Here is a 21,874-nt window from a genome sequence, read left to right on the forward strand (position 1 = left end):
CGCCCAAGCCAAAAGCAATAAAATTTCTGTAAGAGCATATGCGCCATGATAGAATACCACATCAGCCCAGAAAAATGATTTTCCTGGGAAGGTCTGTGCAGCGATGGAGAGGGCTCTCAATGCTATGGAAGCTGGGCAGAGATTTTCACTGCTTCCAGCTCACAGTGAGGTAATTTTAAAAGAACTTTTCCCTTCATTTGTTCTGCATTCACTGAATGTACATTTTTTGATGTCAGGGACATGGCAGAAAAGATCAGATGAGATAGTCTGACAATGGAGCCAAAGTTCAAAGCTTCTCTATTTTCAGGTAACAGCCGTGACAGTTTGTCTGCACTAAATCTTTTGAGGGCATGTCACTGTAACCCTGTCCATAGCTCTTCAAACAGTTCAAGACAAACAAATCACTTCGTCGTTGAACAACTATAACATCTGATACAATCGCACAGAAGTTGTAGCGATAGCCACTAATCAAAGTTCTTTCCGTTCAGTTGAAAAAAAGAAAATTCCTCAGCTTTGGTTTAAGATCACTTTTTATGTTGTTCTTTGGAAAATTATTATATGCCAAAGTTAAAAAAAGAGGGAGAGAGAGGAGATTCTGTCTGTAAGAAGGACCAGAAAGTCAAATGTTCTAGCTGCCAGCCGCAGTCAGTAAGGAGCTACGGGGTGGCTTGAGAGTCCTCGGGGGTGACTGGCAAGGCCTGCAAGGGTACCCCCAAATCCGCCTTTGAGCCGCTCTCCAGATCTCCAGGTGAGAGCCCACTGGCGGTGCTTTCACAGGGGCAGAGGTGCTTTGCTTTCAGGCTTCCCGGCTGACGTAGCAAGGAAGTGCGGACATCCATCGCCAACACCACCAGGCGGTAGAGTTGTAACACCACCACAAGGAAATTCTTGGCGGCAAAGAACACCAGCATCTGGTTTATCACTTGGAAGTAGGTCATCAATATGAGACGCACGACGAGGAAGGGGCCGTCTTGTATGAAGATGCTGATTCCAATATTCCACAGATCGGCGCTGTATTGGCAAAAGAAGAAGCTGGGGAACCCCTTCATTGCCACCGACAAGGGGCAGACGACATGCTGTACTGAGAACACAAGACAGACCAATTAGCGCCCTTCTGAAACGTGTAAGACAGTATGAAATGGGGACAAGTCATCAACTATGGGTGCTGTGCTACTTAACAGTTGGGGGTGATTCTATAATTTAATTCTGGGGCGGGGGACAAGTGAGACCACCCTTAACACTGAACACCACCCTTAGCCACCCCTTAACCACTTAACATCCCTGGTCATTTTATTTTTAAAATCAATAATCTGTTGTAATTTCAATAAAACACACCAAAGAAAGGCAGTCCTCGGGTTTCCCTCCATGTCACAAATTTTAGATCACCTTCTAGTCCCCATCCTGGGGAAAGCACAATCAACTGGGTTAGAGAGAACAAAGAACCCGAGAAACCACCTTGGCTGTCCCTGGGGTCTGCGGTGTAGAGAGAGAGCACAGCAGGGCATTTTAGGCCTCAAGCCAGGTAGCCTGCCTGCCTCATTTTTTTTGTTTTGTTTTGTTTTGTTTGTTTGTTTTAGCAAGATGCTGGCCAAGTTACTTAACCTTCCTGGGCCCCAGTTTCTTCCTTTGAAAACCAAGGTAACAATGATGTCTGTGAGGAGAGGGACCCCTATTCACTGGCTCTTTTTGTTTCCATTAGAGTAACACCCCTGGTTCCTCTCTGATTTCTCACTTCTCTCTTTCCCTTGGGATAATGAATGACTTAGCTGACTGCTGAGTTTGGGAGATGGAACAGAGTATAGATACATGGCCCAGATCCTTCTGAATCCTCCCTTTGGGATCTACCTGTTTCCTGGTTGACTCACTCAGCCATACTTGTAAATTATGTTGTGGAAATGCAAGTGTTTATAATTCAAATTCAAACTTAATTCATGTTAAACATATTTTTCTAATGGTGGGGGGACAAAAGCCCAAAATAAATGCCATTGTTATTTTATTTTGGCTAATGCCTTATGGTTTTGTTTCACAGTTTACAAGAAACACTGGATATAATTACTGATTTTCCAGTTGAACAAAAGGAGGCCCAATCAACAGATGAACCTTTTTGTTTTAATTTCTAAAATGCTAATTTAATTCAAGGTCAAGGGCATAAAATAATCCTTTATAATAATGAGGCCTTCCATTTGGAATTTTCAAACAAAGAATGCCTTCGTCTACTGGAGCCTGCAAATATTATGAAGCTGCTTTGATATGGGTGAACATAATGTACTGTTTGTTGGAAAATACAATAGTGATTTAGTCAGAAGTAACATTTGGTCTTTGTTTTTCAAACAGCTGCATAACATTAGCACCCCTGAAAGTTTACAAAATTTCTTTCCCAAATAAAAATTTTCTTAGCAAGGCTATAAACCACAAGATATAGGCGGCTGAGGATCAGCAGAGTGAATGACAAAAGAAACACCAACATAAGACCAATAGTGGCCTCTCTTTTTTTAAAAAGAAAAGATTTATTTATTTATTTTGGGGGGGTGGGAAGGAAATGGTGAGAGAGAATCTCAAGCAGATTCCATGCTGAAGGCAGAACCCTACACAGGGCTTGATCCCACAACCCTGAGATCATGACCTGAGCCGAAACCAAGAGTCAGATGCTTAACTGACTGAGCCACCCAGGTGCCTCAAGAGTGGCCTCTCTTAAGAAGTTAGGGTCAGGAAATAGTTCCAAGGGGACCTCCTAAGACTGTTCTTCAACATCTAAAGTGATGATACCTAATATTCTGTCAGGAAACATCACCTGATCAAGAGGTATAGATTGGGCACATTTCGACAAAATTGTGTGTGTGTGTGTATGTGTGTGTGTTATTGGCATACATTTGTTTGTAATTGTTAACTAGTAATTAAATTTTGGGTATTTCTAAAAAACCACAGCCACTCTTTCCATCTATTCTGGTGACAATTTTGTTTCAGAGAGTGTTTGCTAAATTCTAAAATTGCCTCTGAAAGCTCTGGGCCTATTAAAGTAAGCCAAAAGAAGATGCAGAAATGATTAAATCCTGAGTCCATCGAGGAGGGTGCCATAAAAAAAAGAAGTCAGGTTTAAGGAAGATGTAATTATTAAATCCTAGAATTTCTTCAGAGTAAAGTGGCATCCTGGAGAATTCTCAAGTCAGAATTCCAGGTATCTTTCCTAGAAGTTAAGGGATGACTCCAGATCAGTGTTGTTCAATTGAACTTCCTGTGATGGTAAAAATGTTTTGCCTAATGCTCTGCCTACTACAGTAGCCCATATGTGGCAGTTGAGCTCTTGAATTGTGGCTAGTGTGACTGAGGAACTGAACTTTTAATTTCATTTAATTTTAATTAATTTAAATTTAAATTTAAACAGCCACGTGTGGCTAGTGGATACTGTATTGGACAGTGCAGGTCTAGATCATCACTAGTATGATATGCTTGGAAAACAGTTTCTTCTTACAAAGTCTTAGAAGTTTATGTATTTATTAATAGGACCAATGGAATATCAAGGGCCACTACTGAGGAAAATTTTAATTTTCCATGTGGCCCCAAAACTGCTCTTACTTCCTGTGATAATCTAATACATGGGTCTGACAAAAGAATGAAAATGAGCCCCCAAAATATCAAGAGCTAATATTTGTATCCCAGCAACTGTGCTAAGCACTTTACAAACTCTTATTTAGTCATCACAAGAACCCATTTCACTGGTGAAAATCGAGGCACAAAAGTCTTAACTAATTTGTGGGAGATTTTACAATGCATATGTGATGGAGCCACTTTTTGAAGTGAATGCAAAGCTGTGCTCCAGTACATTCAACTATCTCAGGCTCATCGTGTACCAGAATGGATCCACTAGCGGCTTTCCTAAGTTTCAGTCAACTTTTCTTCTAAATTGAACTGGAACTAACACTGGGATATCAAAATTATAAAAATAATTATCTTCTCAAATGCCTCCTTAACTTCATTATAGTTTATAATCAAGAGTTATAATTTTCTGTTTGAGCAAATATCAAGACATTTACCTGCCAGGTCAAGTGGAAATTGCAGCATGCTCCAGGTCCATATAACAAGGATGGCATAGACTAGGGCAGGACTATTCCTAGAATGCAGACAAAATTTTAAATTAGTAATAAAAATATGATCATTTTTAAAGAAGTATTTTCTCTTTTTTCTCATATTTGAGTATACCCTAATAAACCTCTCAAGAGTTGTCAAAATATCTTGGTGATATACGAAATCCATGAAAAAAATCCATTCATGATTATAATGGAATAATGAAGAAGTAAAAAAAAACTCTGAGACTTAAAATCCAACTTTCACATGTGCCAACATCTGTGTAAATTATGGCCAAGCCTCTTTGTCCCATATTGTTGTTCTTAGTTTTACAAAATCATGGAAACATTATTGGAGATAGATGCTAGGGAAAATGTTAGACTTTGACTAAGAAATTCAGAGGGCTGATTTCAAGAATTTTCAATAAGAAAAAACAAAATTTTTTTCCTAAGATCATGAGACTCTAAATTAAAAATATATCTCAAAAGAACTACATGATGCCCCCAAATTAAAAGTTCAGCATGTAAAAGAAAGCTACCTTAAGTCAGGAGAAAAAAGTGGGAAGATAAATCCAAAAATAAAAAATTTACACCACTTACTAGGACGTAAGTCAAGGAATATGACAGTTTAATTCACTATTGTATTCCCAGTGCCTAGAACAGCAAATAGTAGACACTCAACAATTATTTGTGGAAGGAATTATTGAATGTACAAAAGAAGGGCCATACTTGGCAAATATACAAATGTCATCGACCTAGGAGAATGGTTTTGAAGACTGAAGTCAGAAAGAATAGATGTTATACAAATAGAAAGGATATAAAAGAAATATCAAAGTTATTTTTTTAGCAAAAATACAAAGGAAGTTAGCAATTTGAGATTAGTGGTATAATAGCAGATTTTATTGCCAACTTCTCTGTCAAGAGGGATTTTCAGATTGGAAAGGGATAGAAAGGCATCAGGGAGGAGAAGTTGAAACCAAAATAAATGAGGTGGTTGTAAGGGATATCTTTAAATGCTTCAAGTATTGAGGTCTGGAAAAATTAGATCTCAAAAACTATGAGAGAAATTGTAAATGATATTTCTAAGCCATCATTATCTTAGCAGTTAATGGCAGAGACAAGGGTGATGACAAAATAAATATACAAAGTCTTAATTTTCAAAATGAAGCAGAAGTGTATCTTAAAGTACCAAAGGCACATTTACTATTAATCCCTAGTTAGGTTATATAAGTGGTTATTTAGAAGATTTCTAAAAGCCCTTATAGAAGACAATAATTACTAGGAATTAGCACAGGTTACTTGGAACAATTACACTCAGCATACTAAGATTTTCTCTCTCTCTCTCTTCAATAGAGTTAGGATTACCAAGCAAGTAATGATATATAAATTAATATTAGACATTTGGGTTTAAATAAGGCTGGTGAAAAGGCCTCCCGCAGTGTTCTTATTAACAAGATTAAGAAATGTTCTGGGTGTAAGCACAGTTAGGTGGATTCCTAACTGTGTAAACGACTCCCCAAAGGGAGCTCTCTAAGGGTTGCTGCAGGCTCTGCCTTTGATTCTATTCTACTTCACATTTCACCAATCACTTGGTTGCCACATTGATGGAAGGCTTCTCATATGCACATATGACATGGAGGTTGGATAGGAAGCCATTACCCCAGAAGACACAATCAGGATCTCAAAAGATCTTGACAAGATGTAACTGGATGACCTAGAATAGGACAGAAGAGGTAACATTTCACAGCAGCTGCCATAAAAAAGGCTCAAGGATTTTCCCTTACTATTATCTAATTTTAAGTCCACAGTATGACATGGATTTATGATTTTCCAAAATCAAATGCAATCATAGGTCATTTCATAAGAAGTATAAAGTCTAGAATTTTAAGTGGAGATACCTAGGGAATGCAGTCTATAACTTTTTTCCATCTTTGCAATGTCAATGTCTATACATAATAGACTTCCAGTAAGTGCCTGAATTTTTAAATAATTTTACCTACAGTTTCTGAGCTCATGCTGTTTCAGGAAGTTTTCTAATGGTTTAACTATGATCACACTTAATTCTCATACCAATTTTACAAAATAGTTATACTTATCCCTATTTGACCAGTGAGGAAACTGAGGCATAGAGTTGTAGAAACTCTAGTTGTCCAAAGTAATGTGGTTGTAAATGTTGGAAGCAAAAGTCAGAACTAGATAGCTTGTTTCAGCATCCACCCTTTTAACCACGGTACTATACTATTTCCATAAAGGAAACAGAAAATTTTAGCCCTGCTGTATTCTATAATGTTCAGAATATATCAGAAATATTATGTATTGTGCTTTATGTTTTAGGAGGAAAATTTATAAAGTTTTTGGTCCAAAAGAGAGAGGCTAGGATAGAGATTTCAGAGCCATGTTATATGTGGGATAGCTAAAGAAGTTTCATATATTTAAAAGGCTATCATGTGGAAAAGGAATTAAACTTATTTCTTGTGACTTCAGAAGTCCAATTCAGATTCAAAGAATTTTAATGGTGCCTATAAGAATGCAAATTTTATCACAATAGAGAAAAGTACTCTCTAATAATATCAACTCAAAATGGAATGAGTTGCCCTGGGGTTAGTATAGTCTCTATTAGTGAAAATTTTCAAAGAAAGTCTGGACAAAAACTTGTTGAGAAAATTCTGGAGAGGATTTTGCAACAGATGTAAAATAGATTGTTCAATAGATGGCTAATTTGAAGTTTCTTCTAATCCCAAACCTCAATAATTCTACCAAAAACTCATGTGCAATTTGTCTGCAAGGCAGCAGAAATCAGTGGTAAAGCATAAGGTCTGGTGGTAGGTTGCTGGAGTTCAAATACTAGCTCCAACCTTCGCCAGAGAGATAGGATGTGGGCTTCCAATCCCAGATTGATATTTACTGACTACATGAACATGAACAAATAATTTCACATCTATATGCTTTAGTTTACCCCTATTCAATATGAGGATAACAATAATAATTTAATAGCTCCTAGATTTTATATGATAATTATATTAAGTACATTATGAAAATATATTAAGCATATAAAGTTCTTAGAACAGCACTCAAAACAGACTAATTATGCAAGTTAGGTGTTGTTTTTTATTACCATGTAACCTTGAGATTTTCTCAACTTCTCTTGCCTGCCACAGTTCAGCTTATAAAATGGTGATAATGATAGTATCTACCTCAGAGTATATTGTAAAGTCTAAGTAACTTAGCACAACTAAAACCCTTATAACAGTACTTGGAGCACAGAAACAGATGAATGACCATTATCTAGTAGTATAGTGGCAGCAGCAGCAACAGTAATGGTAGCAGTGGTATTTTTACTATGTGAACATATTTCTTAAATGCTTTGTGTTTTAATTCTATCATTATACAAAATAAGAATAAATAATAAACAATCCCTAGCCTTAAGTAAGATTCTAACACTACAATAATGAACATATATCTTTTGCACATGCAAATATCTGAGCATGCACAAAACATAGGAAAATGTGAGTGTTGAGAAACATATTAGTAAATTTATCAAAAATAACTTTGGAAAAAAATGGCCAGAAAATTTCTGAAGCAGACAAATTTGTACTAAGTCAGATAGTAAAAGTTACTCGGGAAGGTTAAAAGGAAAGTAAATGAATCACCGAGCTTAAACGGCAATCACTCAAAATGTGAAGGAATTTTGGAGTGAATTTATCCAACATTATCTCCATTGTGTAACTGTCTCGCCTAATTGTCTCACCCCATTTTCTCATGTGTAATGTCTTCATAAATGTCAACTGAGAAGCATGTAAGCAGACAATGGACTCTATTCATAAAGAGACAAAAGATCTTGACAAATATAATTATATATGTGAGTATCATTTCTCTGCTTGGAAAATGAGGAGGATAAAAGATTGAATTTGGTAGATCAGTGCACCAAATTTATTGGGTGTAAAGTAAAAATAAAGTCATACATTGCTAATTTGTTTAACTATTTCTTTTTGGACATGTAAATGTTCCTGTAGATAGGAGATAATCAGTGGATAGAATTCACCTCATCTTTATTTTTATTTTTTTTAAGATTTATTTATTTATTTTAGAGAGAGAGTGTGTGTGAGTACAGGGAGAGGGGCAGAGGGAGAGGGAGAGAGAAACTCAAGCAGACTCCACACTGAGTGCAGAGCCCTGGCATAGGACTCAATCTCACAACCCTGAAATCATGACCTAAGCTGAAACCAAGAGTTGGAAGTTTAACTGATTGTACCACTCAGACTCCCCTAATTCACCTAGTTTTTAGAAAATCATCCAACAAACCTCTTCAGAGAAGGAAAAAAGATAGAGGAGAGAGAGAGAAAGAAAATGAGAAAATGAAGTATTAACCTACCCTAGAAGAAGAGCAAAAAGAGTTAAATGAAAAACAAACACAGTGTAAACATAGGAAAATTCTCCTTTGTGTGGTCAAATACAGTGAGATAACAGTAATGTTATAAGAACAGATTTTTTTTTCTCCTTAATAAATGATCTGTGTTCAAAAAAAGACTGCACATTAAAGATTATCTCTAAATGTGTGAATAACCAGTTGGCTCTTCCTGGCAGTAACCAACATAAGTTAGGCTTCTAACATCACAAAGAGACCAAGAGATAGGGGTGCTATCTTTCTTGATGATCATATTTCAAAGGGATGACTCTTACATCCATTAGAAAGATTTCTGGGTAGTAAAACAAGAAAGAGCCTGGGAGAAGACTTAATCTCAAAGGGGCAGAGAAAGAACTTATAACTGTAAATTTTGTAAGGAAAGGGAATACAAAGGTCTATACTCAGCAACAGACCTTTTTAAATTTTTTTTTTAATTTAATACCATTACCCTCATTTTACTTAGTTTTTTAAAAGATTTTATTTTTAATTTTTTTCATGTAACTATTCTTTATTATTATTATTATGTTCAGTTAGCCAACATATAGTACATCATTAGTTTTTGATGTAGTGTTCAACAATTCATTAGTTGCAACAGACCTTTTGAAAGTTTAGTCAAACTGAGAGGAATGTTAAGGCTGTCTTGGTCAGTCAGAGTAGTAGTTTTATCGGGGAGGGTTTGACAGTGAAAACCAGAGTCCCCTCATGGCCACAGTGTGCTGACTTGGCTTGGAGTAGATTGTGAAATCTTATGCTTAGAGGTGTGGTCAGTAAGAGTAATCAACTTGGTTGGAAATGAATGGGAGAGCCCACAGCCTTGCTACTTTATGGTTGCAATCCCAGTTGGGGTGAATGGTAGACTAACGTGAATTTTAATGGAGAGATTTTGAAAATAAGAGAGCCTTAGATGGGCTAGATAAGCACTTCATGTACACCAGACATGTGCCAGGAAGATCCAAGAAAACCCAGTGGAAATTGAAAACTGAGTATATATGAAAACTTTCTGAATTTAAATGTGCTATCCAACCCATACACAGATCCATTGGCAGAGGGTGTAGGTCATAAGGGCTTGAAGTGTTTGATTACAAATCCTGTCCAAATCATTGGCTAATCACAAGCTGTGTAGTTATAGGTATAACCCTAATAGGCCATGCTAAAAACAAACAAGCAAAAGAAGGAATAAAAAAAAAAAAAAAAAAACCAGAGCCATCAGTGGCTACAATCTAAGGGAAGAGATTCCTTAGATTAAGTTCAGGCAATTTTTTGAGACAACAAAAACAACATCAAGAAGCCTAAAGTACAGGGGAAGCTTGAGGATAATATATTGCTACAAAATATAATCTAAAATGTTCTGTTTCCACCAAAAATATATAACATGCAAAAAACCAGTAATGACTGACCTATACTCAGGAAAAAAAAAAGTCAATAGAAACTGACTCTAATGGGGTCCAGATGTTGGGCTTAACAGACAAAGGCATCAAAGCAACTATTATAAATATGATCAAAAAATAAAATAAAACTATGTTCCACAAATTAAAGAAAAATATGATGACAATGACCCAACAAATAGATAATCTAAATAAAGAAATATAAGTTCTAAAAATAATTAAATAGAAATTCTATAGTTGAAAATAGGGGGCCCAAAATGAAAAATTCAGTAGGTATACTCTATGATTTGAGTCTACATCTACATTTGAGATGGTAGAAGAAAGAATCAGTGATGTGGAAGATAAATCAAGAAAATTACCCAATTTGATGAAAAGAGAGTAAAACAGATGGGAGAAAAAACAGAGTCTCAGAAACCTATGGAACACACTTAAGCATACTTATTTGTAATATGAGTCTCAGAAGAAGGAAGAGAGAATGGACCAGAAAATATGTTTGAATAGATGATGGCTGAAAATTCCTAAATTTGAGGAAAAACATAATTTACAGATCCAAGATCAATAATCAACAAAGTTGTAGTAAGGTTAAAGGCAAGGAGAACTACACCTACACACATCACAGTCAAATGACTGAAAGTCAAAAAGAAAGAGAAAATCTTGAAAACCGCAAAAGAAAAATGGCTCAGCTTGTACTGGGTAACAACAACAACAACAACAATGGCTAACATCTCATCAGAAATAATGAAGGCCAGAATACAGTGGAATTATATATGTAAAATGCTGAAGTAAAAATTAACAACCATGAATTCTCTATCCAACAAAACTATTTTTGAAACATGAAGGCAAAATAAACACATTTCTGGACAAAGACTGGGAGAATTAGTTGGTAGCAGATTTGCCTTAGAAGAAACAATAAAGGAAGTCTTTGTTCCTTTGTAAAAGAAGGCTGAAAGGAAATGATACCAGACAGTAACTCAAATTCACAAGAAGGAATAGAGAATCTTCAACTTGTGGGGAAATATAAGAGAACACATAAATATACAGTCATATGTTTTCTTTTCTTAATTTCTTAAAAATATTAAAGTCTATAAAAATAATTATAAAACTATTGTTTGGTTTATAACATATAAAGATGTAATGTAATGACAATAGCAAAAAAGAGGGAGAAGAAATGAACCTATTAACTTATAGTAGCATATGAAGACTTAAAATACATATTGTAATCCCTATAGTAACTACCAATAAAATAATATGAAAAATCAATTAAAATTGTTTGTTAAAAATATTTTTAAAGTAGTAAATGAGTAACACAGGAATGAAAAAGACTTAAGACTTAGAAAAAAACAAATAACAAAATGGCAGATAGAAATCCAACCAAATCAATAGTTACATTGCATATGAATGGAATAAATACACTGTAATATGTTGAATGATGTCTTCCCAAAATTCATGTCTACTTAGACTTCAGAATGTAATCTTATTTGGAAATAGTTTTTGCAGATGTAAACAAGTTAAGATGAAGTCATATTAGATTAATTTGAGTCCTAATCCAAAGACTGGTGTCCCTCTAAGAAGGGGAAAATGTGCAAACACTGACAGAAACACTGAGGAGAGGGCGCCTGGGTGGCTCAGTTGGTTAAGCGACTGCCTTCGGCTCAGGTCATGATCCTGGAGTCCCTGGATCGAGTCCCGCATCGGGCTCCCTGCTCGGCAGGGAGTCTGCTTCTCCCTCTGACCCTCCCCCCTCTCATGTGCTCTCTCTCATTCTCTCTCTCTCAAATAAATAAATAAAATCTTAAAAAAAAAAAAAGAAACACTGAGGAGAATTCCATGTGAAGACAAAGGCAGAGATTGGAGTGATGTGTCTACAAGCCAAGAGACACTAAGAATTGCCAGCAACCACCAGAATCCAGGAAAGAGGCACCAAACAGATTCTCCCTCACAGCCTCCAGTAGAAACCAACCCTGCTGACACTGATTTGGACTTTCAGCCTTGAGGACTGTGAGAAAATAAATTTCTGTTGTTTTAAGACTTTCAGTTTGTGGTATTTCATTATGGCAGCCCTGGGAAACTAATATACACTCCAATTAAAAGACAAGGTTTGACTGGGGAAAAAGATGAAAATCCAACTATATGTAGTCTATAAGGGACACAGTTTAGATGCAAAGATACAAAGAGTTTGAAAGTACAAGGATGGAAAAAGAAATATCCCATGGCAACAGTATCATAAGAGAATAGAGTACCTAAGCTCATTACGACACAAAATAGACTTTGAGACAAGACATATTACTGAAGAGAAAAAGAGTGACATTTCATGATGAAAAATAGTTACTACCTAAGGAAGATGTTTTAAAAAATTAAAGTATACACACCTAAAAACAGAGCCTCAAAATACTTGAAGCAAAAACTGACAGTATTGGAAAAGGAAATAGATAATTCAACAATTAGAGCTGAAGATTTCAATGCCTCACTCTCAATAACTGATAGAACAACTAGACAAAAAGTAAGGATACAGAAGAGTAAAATAACCTAATAACCAATGTGACACAGCTGACATTTACAGAACACTCAACCAAACAACAGATAAATACACATTGTTTTCAAGCATATGTAGAACATTCTCCAGGATAGGCCACATGCTATGCCATAAGATAAGTCCCAATAAATTGAAAAGGATTAAAATAATTTAAAGACTGCAACAGAATTAAAATAGAAAACAACAGAAAGAAATTTGGGCAATCTCCATATGGAAATTAAATAGCTTACTTCTAAATAATCCATAGGCCAAAGGATAAATTACAGGAGATACTGGAAAATATTTTGAACTGTATTAAACAAAAAGATAACATATCAAAGCTTATGGGACACAGATAAAGCAATAGTTAGAGGGAAATCTGTAGCTTTGAACACCATGTTAGAAAAGCAGAAAGATCTCAAATCAATAATCTAAGATTCCATCTTAAGACACTAAGGGAAAAAAGAGAAAATTAGATCCAAAGCAAGTAGAAGGAAGGAAAAATGAAACATCAGAGCACAAATCAATGAAATGGAGAACAGAATAACAATAGAGAAAAATCAATGAAGTCAAAAGTTGGTTATTTTAGAAGATCAACAAAATTGATAATTCTAAAGGAAAAAAAAAAGAGAGAAGACACAAATGACCAACTCAGAATATAAAAGAGGGCATAATAAGTGACCCTATAGAAACCGACACAAGTTTAAAGGAATAATATAAAAAATTAGTATTAAAAACCTTATATAAAAAACTAGATAATTTCTTTGAAGTGGAAAAATTCCTAGGAATAAAAAAAGAAAAATGTAATCAGAGTTAACTCAGGAAGAAATAGCATAACTGAATAGGCTTATAATGAAATAATTATGTTGAATTAGTAGTAAAATATCTTCCCCAAAGAAAAGCCTGGGTCCAGATAGCTTCATAGGTAAATACCAATCCTTTCCAAAGTCTTTTGGAAAATAAAGAAAGAAGGGGTGCTTCCTGAGGTATTCACTGAGTCCAGTATTATCCTAATACTAAAGCCAGAAAAAGATATCATTAGAAAATATCACTATAGATCAATATGCTCATGAGCATAGATATAAAAATTAACAAAATGTTAGCAAACCCACATCAGCAATACATTGAAACCATTATACACCATAATCAAGTGAGATTTATCCTAAGAAGTCAAGGTTGGTTTAGCATCTGAAAGTTAGTTAATATAATATACCATATTTATAGAATGAAAGACAGCCATGACATAATAATCTTGATAAAAATAGAAAAAGAATTTAACAAAATCCAATGTCCAAAAAAGAGAAGAAAGAAAGAAAGAGAAAGAAAGAAAGAAAAGAGAGAGCGAGAGAGAAAGAAAGAGACCCTCGATAACCTAGAAATAAATAGGAATTTCCTCCAACTGATCTGTGTAACTGTGCAAAGTGTATCTGTGCAAACCTATACCTAACATCATCCTTAATAGTGAAAGACAGAATGCGTACCCTTTGAGATTGAAATGCCCACTCATATTTCTATTTAATATTGTACTAGAAATTCTAGCCAATGTAATAAGGTAAGAAAAAGAAATTAAAGTCATACACATTAGAAAGACTGAAAGCTACCTTTACTTACAAATGGCATTATCCTATAAGTAGAAAATCCTAAGGGATCTACAAAACTAATAAAGAAGTTTAGCATTATTGCTGGGTACAAGATCATCATACAAAAATCAATTGCATTTCTGTGTAGTAGCAATAAAAAACATGAAAATGATATTAAGAAATTAAGAAAATAATTATATCAAAAAGAAAAAAATACTTAAGAATAAGTTTAAGAAAATCAGCACAAGACCCACATATTGAAAATTACAAAACATTGCTGAGAGAAATTAAGGAACATATGAATAAATGGTGAGATAATTCATGTTCACACATTAAAAGACTTAATATTAAGATGTCATTTCTTCACAAATTGCTGCTTAAATTTAATACAATCCTTATCAAGACTCCAGCAGGATTATTTTGTAGAATTTGACAAGCTGATCATAAAACTTAAATGGAAATACAGAGGACCTAGAATAGCCCCCCCGCCCCAAAATTAAAAGAACAATGTTAGAAGACTTACAACATCTAATTTCAAACTTACCATAAAATTTCAGTTATCACAATAGTGTGGTACTGGCATAAGGATAAATATATAGAGCAATGGAATACAATAGAAAGTTTAGAAAAACCCTTACATATGTGGCCAACTGATTTTTGACAAAGATATCAAGGCAATTTAATAGGGAAAGGATAGTCTTTTCAACAAATATTGCAGAGACAATTGGTCTCAGCTAGGACAAAAAATGTTCTGGGATAATTCCACAAACAAAACAAAATAAGATAAAACACAAATTTAGATCTTACAACATGCTACACAAAAGTCAAGTCAGAATATTATAGAGGGAAATATTTCCAATTTGGGGTGAGGAAAATATTTCTTAGATATGACTCCTAAAGCACTAGTTAAAATTTTAAAAAGTGATACATGGGACTTTATAAAAAATTTTTAAAAATATTCTCTTTTAAAACAGAGAGATGTAAACCATACTAGACTCTTAACTATAGGAAACAAACTGAGGGTTGCTGGAGAGGAGGTGGGTTGAGGGTATGGGGTAATTGGGTGATGGGCATTAAGGAGGGCACTTGATCTAGTGCACACTGGGTGTTGTATGCAACTGATGAATCACTAAATTCTACCTCTGAAACTAATAATATAGTATATGTTAATTAAATTGAATTTAAATTAAAAAATTTTTTGAAAGGACTTTTTAAATGACAAAAATGAAAAGCAAGCTGTATACTGGGAAAAACACACACACACACACACACACATTCACATTTATGTATCTAATGAAGGACTTGTGTCCAGAGTATAAAGAACTCTTACAATCTCTTATAATTCAACAACAAAAAAATCAATCCAACCAAAAAAATGGGCAAAAATTTTAACAGACACTTCACTGAAAGAAGATATAGGATTAGCTAATTAGCACATGAAAAGATGCTCATTTAGTCATTAGGAAAACAGAAATTAAAACTACAATATGATACCACAAGAACCCAATAGAATGGTCATAATCAAAATATTGAAAAAAATGGTGAGGATGTGAAGGACTGGAATATAAAAAGGTACAGCCACTTTGGCAAACAGTTTGGGAGTTTCTTAAAAAGCTAAACATGTACTAACATAAACCCAGTCATTCTAATCCTAGCTATAGATCCAAGAAAAATGAAAACCGATCTTTCCAAAGGATTTTAGTGTATGTTCATAAGCAACATCATTCTTTAATAGCAAGAAGATAGCAATACACATGTATATCGACTATTGAATGAATAAATAAAATGTGGTATATGCATGGAATGTTATTCAGCAATTAAAAAGGAGCTAACTACCAATACATACAACAGTGTGACTGAATCCTAAAACATGCTAAGTGAAAAAGTCGCACACAAAATGCTATATATTTTATGATCCCACTTACATGAAATTTCTGGAAAAGGAGACTGTACAGAAAGAAAGCATATCAGGGGTTGCTTAGGGTTGGTCGTGGGAGGAGTGAGAATTGACTCCCAACAGCCACAAGGAATCTAGATTCTCATGATGGTTGCACACCAATAAATTTAATAAATATCATTGAACCATAGAATTAGAATAGTTGAATTTTATGGTGTGTAAAGTCAAGCTCTTAAGAAAAATTTGCAGCATCTCACAATCCATGTAAATTCATAAGAATTAGTCAAATGAACTTAAAGTTGACATATGGAAAGAAATTGACTTAAGTTTAAAAAAATTGGATTTAAGGTATTTAGCAAGGATGCAGGAAAGAGAGGTAGACATTGTTGCAGTGCATGCATTATAGAAGGTTTTCTCCTAAATCTGTCAGCCTAAATTATGGAATAAAATAAAATAGAAAATAAAATGTAAAAATAGGTAATGCTAAGTGGGTTCTAATGAAGTAACCTCCTTTGCTATTACAAGTGAACATCTTTTATGAGTACATTAAATTTATTTTTCATGATTGTCTTTTTTGAGTCCAAAGGGGAAGGCTTTGCCGCAGTGTGAGAGTTTGTCTCTCCTTTGAAGAGACCGACATTTGCAGTGTCAATTCTTGCAGTATAGATGAAACCAGTGACAAAATTACAAGTCAGGAGGTGGGTTTTATGAGGAAGAAAAAATTCTAGGTTCTTTATGGGTCTTGACTTTGGAGTCTGAGTAGTGATGGAGACATGAGGGAGTAGAGACTACACACTGACACAATGCAGTTATATTAAAAATAAAATGACTTCAGTCTGAGACCATGAAGCCTGAAAATAAATTTTAAAACAATAACCATGGCATTCTTTATTTGACCGCTTCTGAGGATATAATGCAAGTTTAAAATGAGGAAAAAAAAAGATTTTAGAAACATTTGATTAATTTGTAGGTGGCAGAAGAAATTGCTGAATTGAAATCACCTGGGTTGGGAGAGGACAGTGTGTCCAGAATTTCTCTCACCACTTACCATTTGCTCCCCAATCTCCACCCAGCACATTGCCTGGTACATATCAGATAATCAATCTACAGTTGATGAATGAATAAATACCTCATGATTTTCAAAGATTTTTTTTTCTGGGAAATTAAGATTTTAATGATTAACATTGAATATTTAACATCTATTGGCAAATACTAATCTATAAAATGCACCTTGGTGTCATTTGTGGATGGACCTAATAAACAGACCATTTAAGTAGCCGGATTTGGCATTTCTCACATTTTAATTACCGGCCCCACGAAACATATCCTTCCAGAATATTCCATTTCCTACCCCATATCTCTCCCATCTCACTAGATATTTAGCATGTATGTGTTTATTTCTATATAGGTATAGCTAGTCATAGTTATATTTTTATGTCCCTGTCACTGTGCCTGTAGTTATTTACTGTTTTTATGTGCTTGGTTATGATTTCTTCATGTTTTTCTTGTAATCCCATTATATTACAAGTATTTTAAAGTATCTGAGAATTTGTTTACAATGCACAGCACTGACCAAATATTAGGTATTAAAGTTACAAAATTAACATCAATGTTTTGAGGACAATGGATCAACTTAAATTAGATTCTTTTTAAAATTCTATGTCTACTTAATAAAGTATAAGAAAAATTAGTATAAATGAAATGGGAAATGATCATGTAAAGGTAACCTCTGGTTACAGATATACTTTGTGCTATAATTGGGATACTAAGTTTACTCAGTAAGTTAGTGTATTTTGCTTGGCTTTATGTTTCGTTATTTGAGAAACACAGCATAAAGTAAACTGTAGCATTAAGAGCCAGCTTCATTGCAATTTATTTTTATAGCATATCACAAAACAACCCAAGCTGAAAGTACATTCAGGCACTGAGACTTAAATCCCTAAAGGTAAGAAAGTGGTTCCATAAACAGATGTGATCATGGATTCTGAGTTTATTTGCTTGTGGCAAAAATAAAAGTACCAACTCAATAAGTTTTAATTTATATGCATCTATACCAGAAGGCCTTTAGGCACTTTGAACAAAACTGACTAAAAATAAAATTTAGTAAAATAAACTTAATCTGCCCCATTCTCCATTCACACCAGGAAATATAAATTCCCAACTAGGTAGAGGAGAGATTTCTCTATGTCTTTTCTAGGTGCTTTCCTCGACTTATAGCTATGCTGTGCTCTAGAAGAGAATTTTATGATTGGCTACATTCCAGGACACTTAAGAACATGAGAGAGGAGCAATGGATGATCATTCCACCTCCTGAGGTTTTCTAACAACCATGGCCCCACCTAACCCATGGTCATGCAGAAGTGTAGAGCTTTTCTGTTCTCACCCAAAGGAAATATTATTTGCCCTTTTTCTTTAGCAGGAAGTTCAGATATATATACATATAAACTGGGCTGGTACCTAATATGCATCTGAACATTAGGAAATTCTATGATTCTATCATTGGACATATAATAGACTGAAAATCCTTATTTGTGCAGAATATAAATAATAGAACAAATAGACAAATGTGGGAGGCCTGACCTTGTAGGCCTGCTTACCTCACATTTTGTTCTTCCAGGGTCTCACTTGTGAATTCCAGTATGTCAGCAGCTGTCCCCACAAACATAAGGAGAAGTTGAGAGAGTTGGTCCCGAGTGATCCCTCCTCCAATGGGTAGGAGCCATCTTCCAATTATGAGCATCAACAGGAATGTCTGATGGAGTCCCAAAGTCCAAACTTTCTCACATACTGTAGTTAAGTTACTTACAAAACCCTTGGCCTATGTAACAAAAATGTGATACAGAGAGAAGATTGTGAGCTATCACCTTGGAGAGAGATGCCTCCTTCACCAAGGTTTTCAATCAAGAATTAGCTTTTATGGAAGGTCATTTTCAGAAAATGATTCTTCACTTACTAAAGAAAGTAAAACTCCTTTCAACTGGACACTGTGGGGGAAAAAAGCTAATGTGGTCCTTAAAAAGGGGCAGCCTTATAACAAGAAGTAATTTAAACCTCATACTTGCTAGTAGGATTGTAGCATTTGCTATTTAAAGAGCCAATTTCATGACGTTTTAAAGATCATTTCTCATTTTACTCTTCTCTGTAACAAAGTAACAGCAAAACTTTTTAAATACCATATTAAAATCACAAAAAAATCTGTATTTTTCTTTCAGGGATTTCAAGTCTGAATTTATTAATCTGGGAATATTTTAACATAGTACAGATCTCTTGTTTTTTATTGCTTTAAAACACTACTACATCAAATGAGAAAATGTATAATCATGTTTATTCATCACCTAAATACAAAGAAAGAGAATAACTATAGTTATTATTTTTATTCTGAATATTTAACATACTATTGAAAAATCCATAAACTAGCAACCAAATTTTATTCTGCCCCTAATCTTGAACTTGGAGAAAAATTTACACCCCTTTCATGTATTCTGAATAATATCTCTTGCCCATTTAACTTCTAAGTAAGTTTTAAAATATATCATTGGCCCTTAGAGGCTATAATCTTTTAAAGACTACAGGAGTGTAGGTCTCCAGTGACTTTGATAGTTGCTTCCAACTGATTTATACAAGTAACTTAACTACATTTGTTCAAAACCTATTTACCCCTCTTGATTACTTACTGATGTCAAGTGTAGAGGTAAAGGGAGGATAAAAGACAAGGCAGGATGCTAGCCTGATTGAAGCCAAGCATGAGGATCAATGATCTTTCATTTACACAGTGTTTCATATTTTTTCTATGAGACTTCACATACATCCTACTTGATTCTTACAAGAAGCATACTAGCAGGGTGAATATTAATATTTTCAATTATCAGATGAAAAACTGAGATACAGAGTGATTAAATGACTTGTTCAAAGTGATATCAGTCAGCTGTGATTGGAGCTCGAATTAGAATCCAAGGCTAATTCAATTAAACCTCTTAGAATCAATAATCTGTCTCATTGTTGAAAATGTGGCTCATTGGTAGGGGTCTGGGCCTTGAGTCTCTCCCATATACCATTTTATAATAGGCTATGGTTAGTTTCACAAATATCAGGCAAGTGAAGAACAAAGAAGTGATTCTCTTTTGGCTGGAAAACGTCCCTATTAATATAACACCTAAAAATATATAGGCCAGATCCCAATCTTTTATCATTCTTTCACAAATAATATGTATCTCGCCTTGTGCATATATTATCTGACCTAAGTGTTAAAGGCTACTTAATGCTGCAAGTTAAATATATCTATTAATATATATGATATATATGACTATTACGCATATTAAATGTGTTTAATTAATAAAAATACAATTATTTTGCAAATTCCTTAGACAAACGATTAAACAACTGGCAAATTTCCTTAGGAAAGAATGAGCTGAAAGGTGTAGAGCATGTTATCCTCACCAAATGAAAAGGTGATTTGCTAGATCCTTTAAAATACAGTGAAAAAATCTCTCACCGTCTTAATGAGATCATCTGCTCCATTGGCTTGTTCACTTGATATCAGAGTTTGATTGAAGTTTTCTTTGCTGCTGGTATTTTGTGACATTCCTTCAGAATGGCTACTGCAGTACTAAGAATTTTGTAAAAAAGTAATATGTTAAAAAAAACCCCACAATATGTAGAATTTAAAATGGCTTCAATTATCTAAGAGATTATGAGTAGATATGTGGATTTACACAATATGCATAAATATTTCCAAAATTCAGAGTATAGTCTTAAGATAGAAAACCACTTTTCAATTAATATGAGAAGTCAACTATACATGTTTTATTTTCCCACAAGTCTATGAGGATGTAGATGCTCCAAGTTCATTGTGCAGAACTGTAGAATTTGTTAAGTTTTTATTTTAATTTCAGTTAGTACACATACAGTATTATATTAGCTTCAGGTTCCATACATCACCTGGTGGTCATCATAACAAGTCACTCCTTAATCCCCATCACCGTTTTCCCCCACTCCCCCACCCACCTCCACTCTGGTGACCATCAGTTTGTTCTCTATAATTTATTTCTTGGTTTATCTCTTTTTTTCCTTTGATCATTTGTTTTCTTTCTTAAATTCCATGAGTGAAATCATAAGGTATTTGTCTTTCTCTGAATGACTTATTTCACTTAGCATTGTACTCTCTAGCTCCATCCATGTCCTTGAAAATGAATAGACTTCATTCTTTTTTATGACTGATTAATATTCCAATATATACACCACATCTTCTTTATCCATTCGTCTGTCAATGGACACTTGGGCTGCTTCCATATCTTGGCTATTGTAAATAATGCTGCTATAAACATAGGAGTGTATGTATCCCTTTGAATTAGTGTTTTTTTATTCTTTGGGTAAATACCCAGTAGTACCATTGCTGGGTCATAGGGTAGTTCAATTTTTAACGTTCTGAGGAAACTCCATACTGTTTTCCAGAGTGGCTGTACCAGTCTGCATTCCCATCAACATTGCACAGGGGTTCCTTTCTCTTCACATCCTTGCCAACACCTGTTGTTTTTTGTGTTGTTGCTTTTAGCCATTCTGATAGGTGTGAGGTGATATCTCACTGTAGTTTGGATTTGTATTCCCCTGATGGTGAGTGATGATGAGCATCTTTTCATGGATCTGTTGGCTATCTGGATGTCTTCTTTGGAGAAATGTCTATTCATGTCTTCTGCCCATTTCTTCTTCCACATTGTAGTACATCATTATAATTGTTCTCTTTTACTGTTAGTTATTGTTAATCTCTTGCTGTGCTTGATTTATAAATTAAACTTTACCATAAGTATGTATGTAGAGGAAAAAACAGTATATATTGACTTTGGTACTATCCACATTTTTAGGCATCCACTGGGGAATCTTAGAACTTATCCCTCCTGGAAAAGAGGGGACTACTCTATTCCTTTAGCTGAGAATTAAGAAATATGGGTATGTCATTCACTTTCTTTATGCTATCCAATGCATTTTGTTTATTTATTTATTTATTTATTTATTTATTTATTTATTTATTTATTTATTT

The 21,874-nt window shown here is 34.5% G+C and overlaps 1 protein-coding gene across 1 annotated transcript in view; it reads right to left on the reverse strand.

Annotated features, from left to right (window-relative positions):
* Window positions 1-239: 239 nt before the first annotated feature.
* LOC118020039 (transmembrane protein 26-like) overlaps window positions 240-21,874 on the reverse strand; it is a 43,171-nt gene continuing 21,536 nt past the window's right edge. The window contains exons 3-6 of the mRNA XM_035019875.1: window positions 20,333-20,446; window positions 18,438-18,658; window positions 4,032-4,108; window positions 240-1,081 (exon numbers count right to left, since the gene is read on the reverse strand). Of these exons, the coding sequence (XP_034875766.1) occupies window positions 657-1,081; window positions 4,032-4,108; window positions 18,438-18,658; window positions 20,333-20,446 (837 nt within the window). The 3' untranslated portion in view covers window positions 240-656. The remainder of the gene's footprint in view (window positions 1,082-4,031; window positions 4,109-18,437; window positions 18,659-20,332; window positions 20,447-21,874) is intronic.

This window comes from Mirounga leonina, unplaced genomic scaffold (genome assembly GCF_011800145.1).
Source record: "Mirounga leonina isolate KUSES-001 unplaced genomic scaffold, KU_Mleo_1.0 Mir_109, whole genome shotgun sequence".
Lineage (NCBI taxonomy): Eukaryota > Metazoa > Chordata > Mammalia > Carnivora > Phocidae > Mirounga > Mirounga leonina.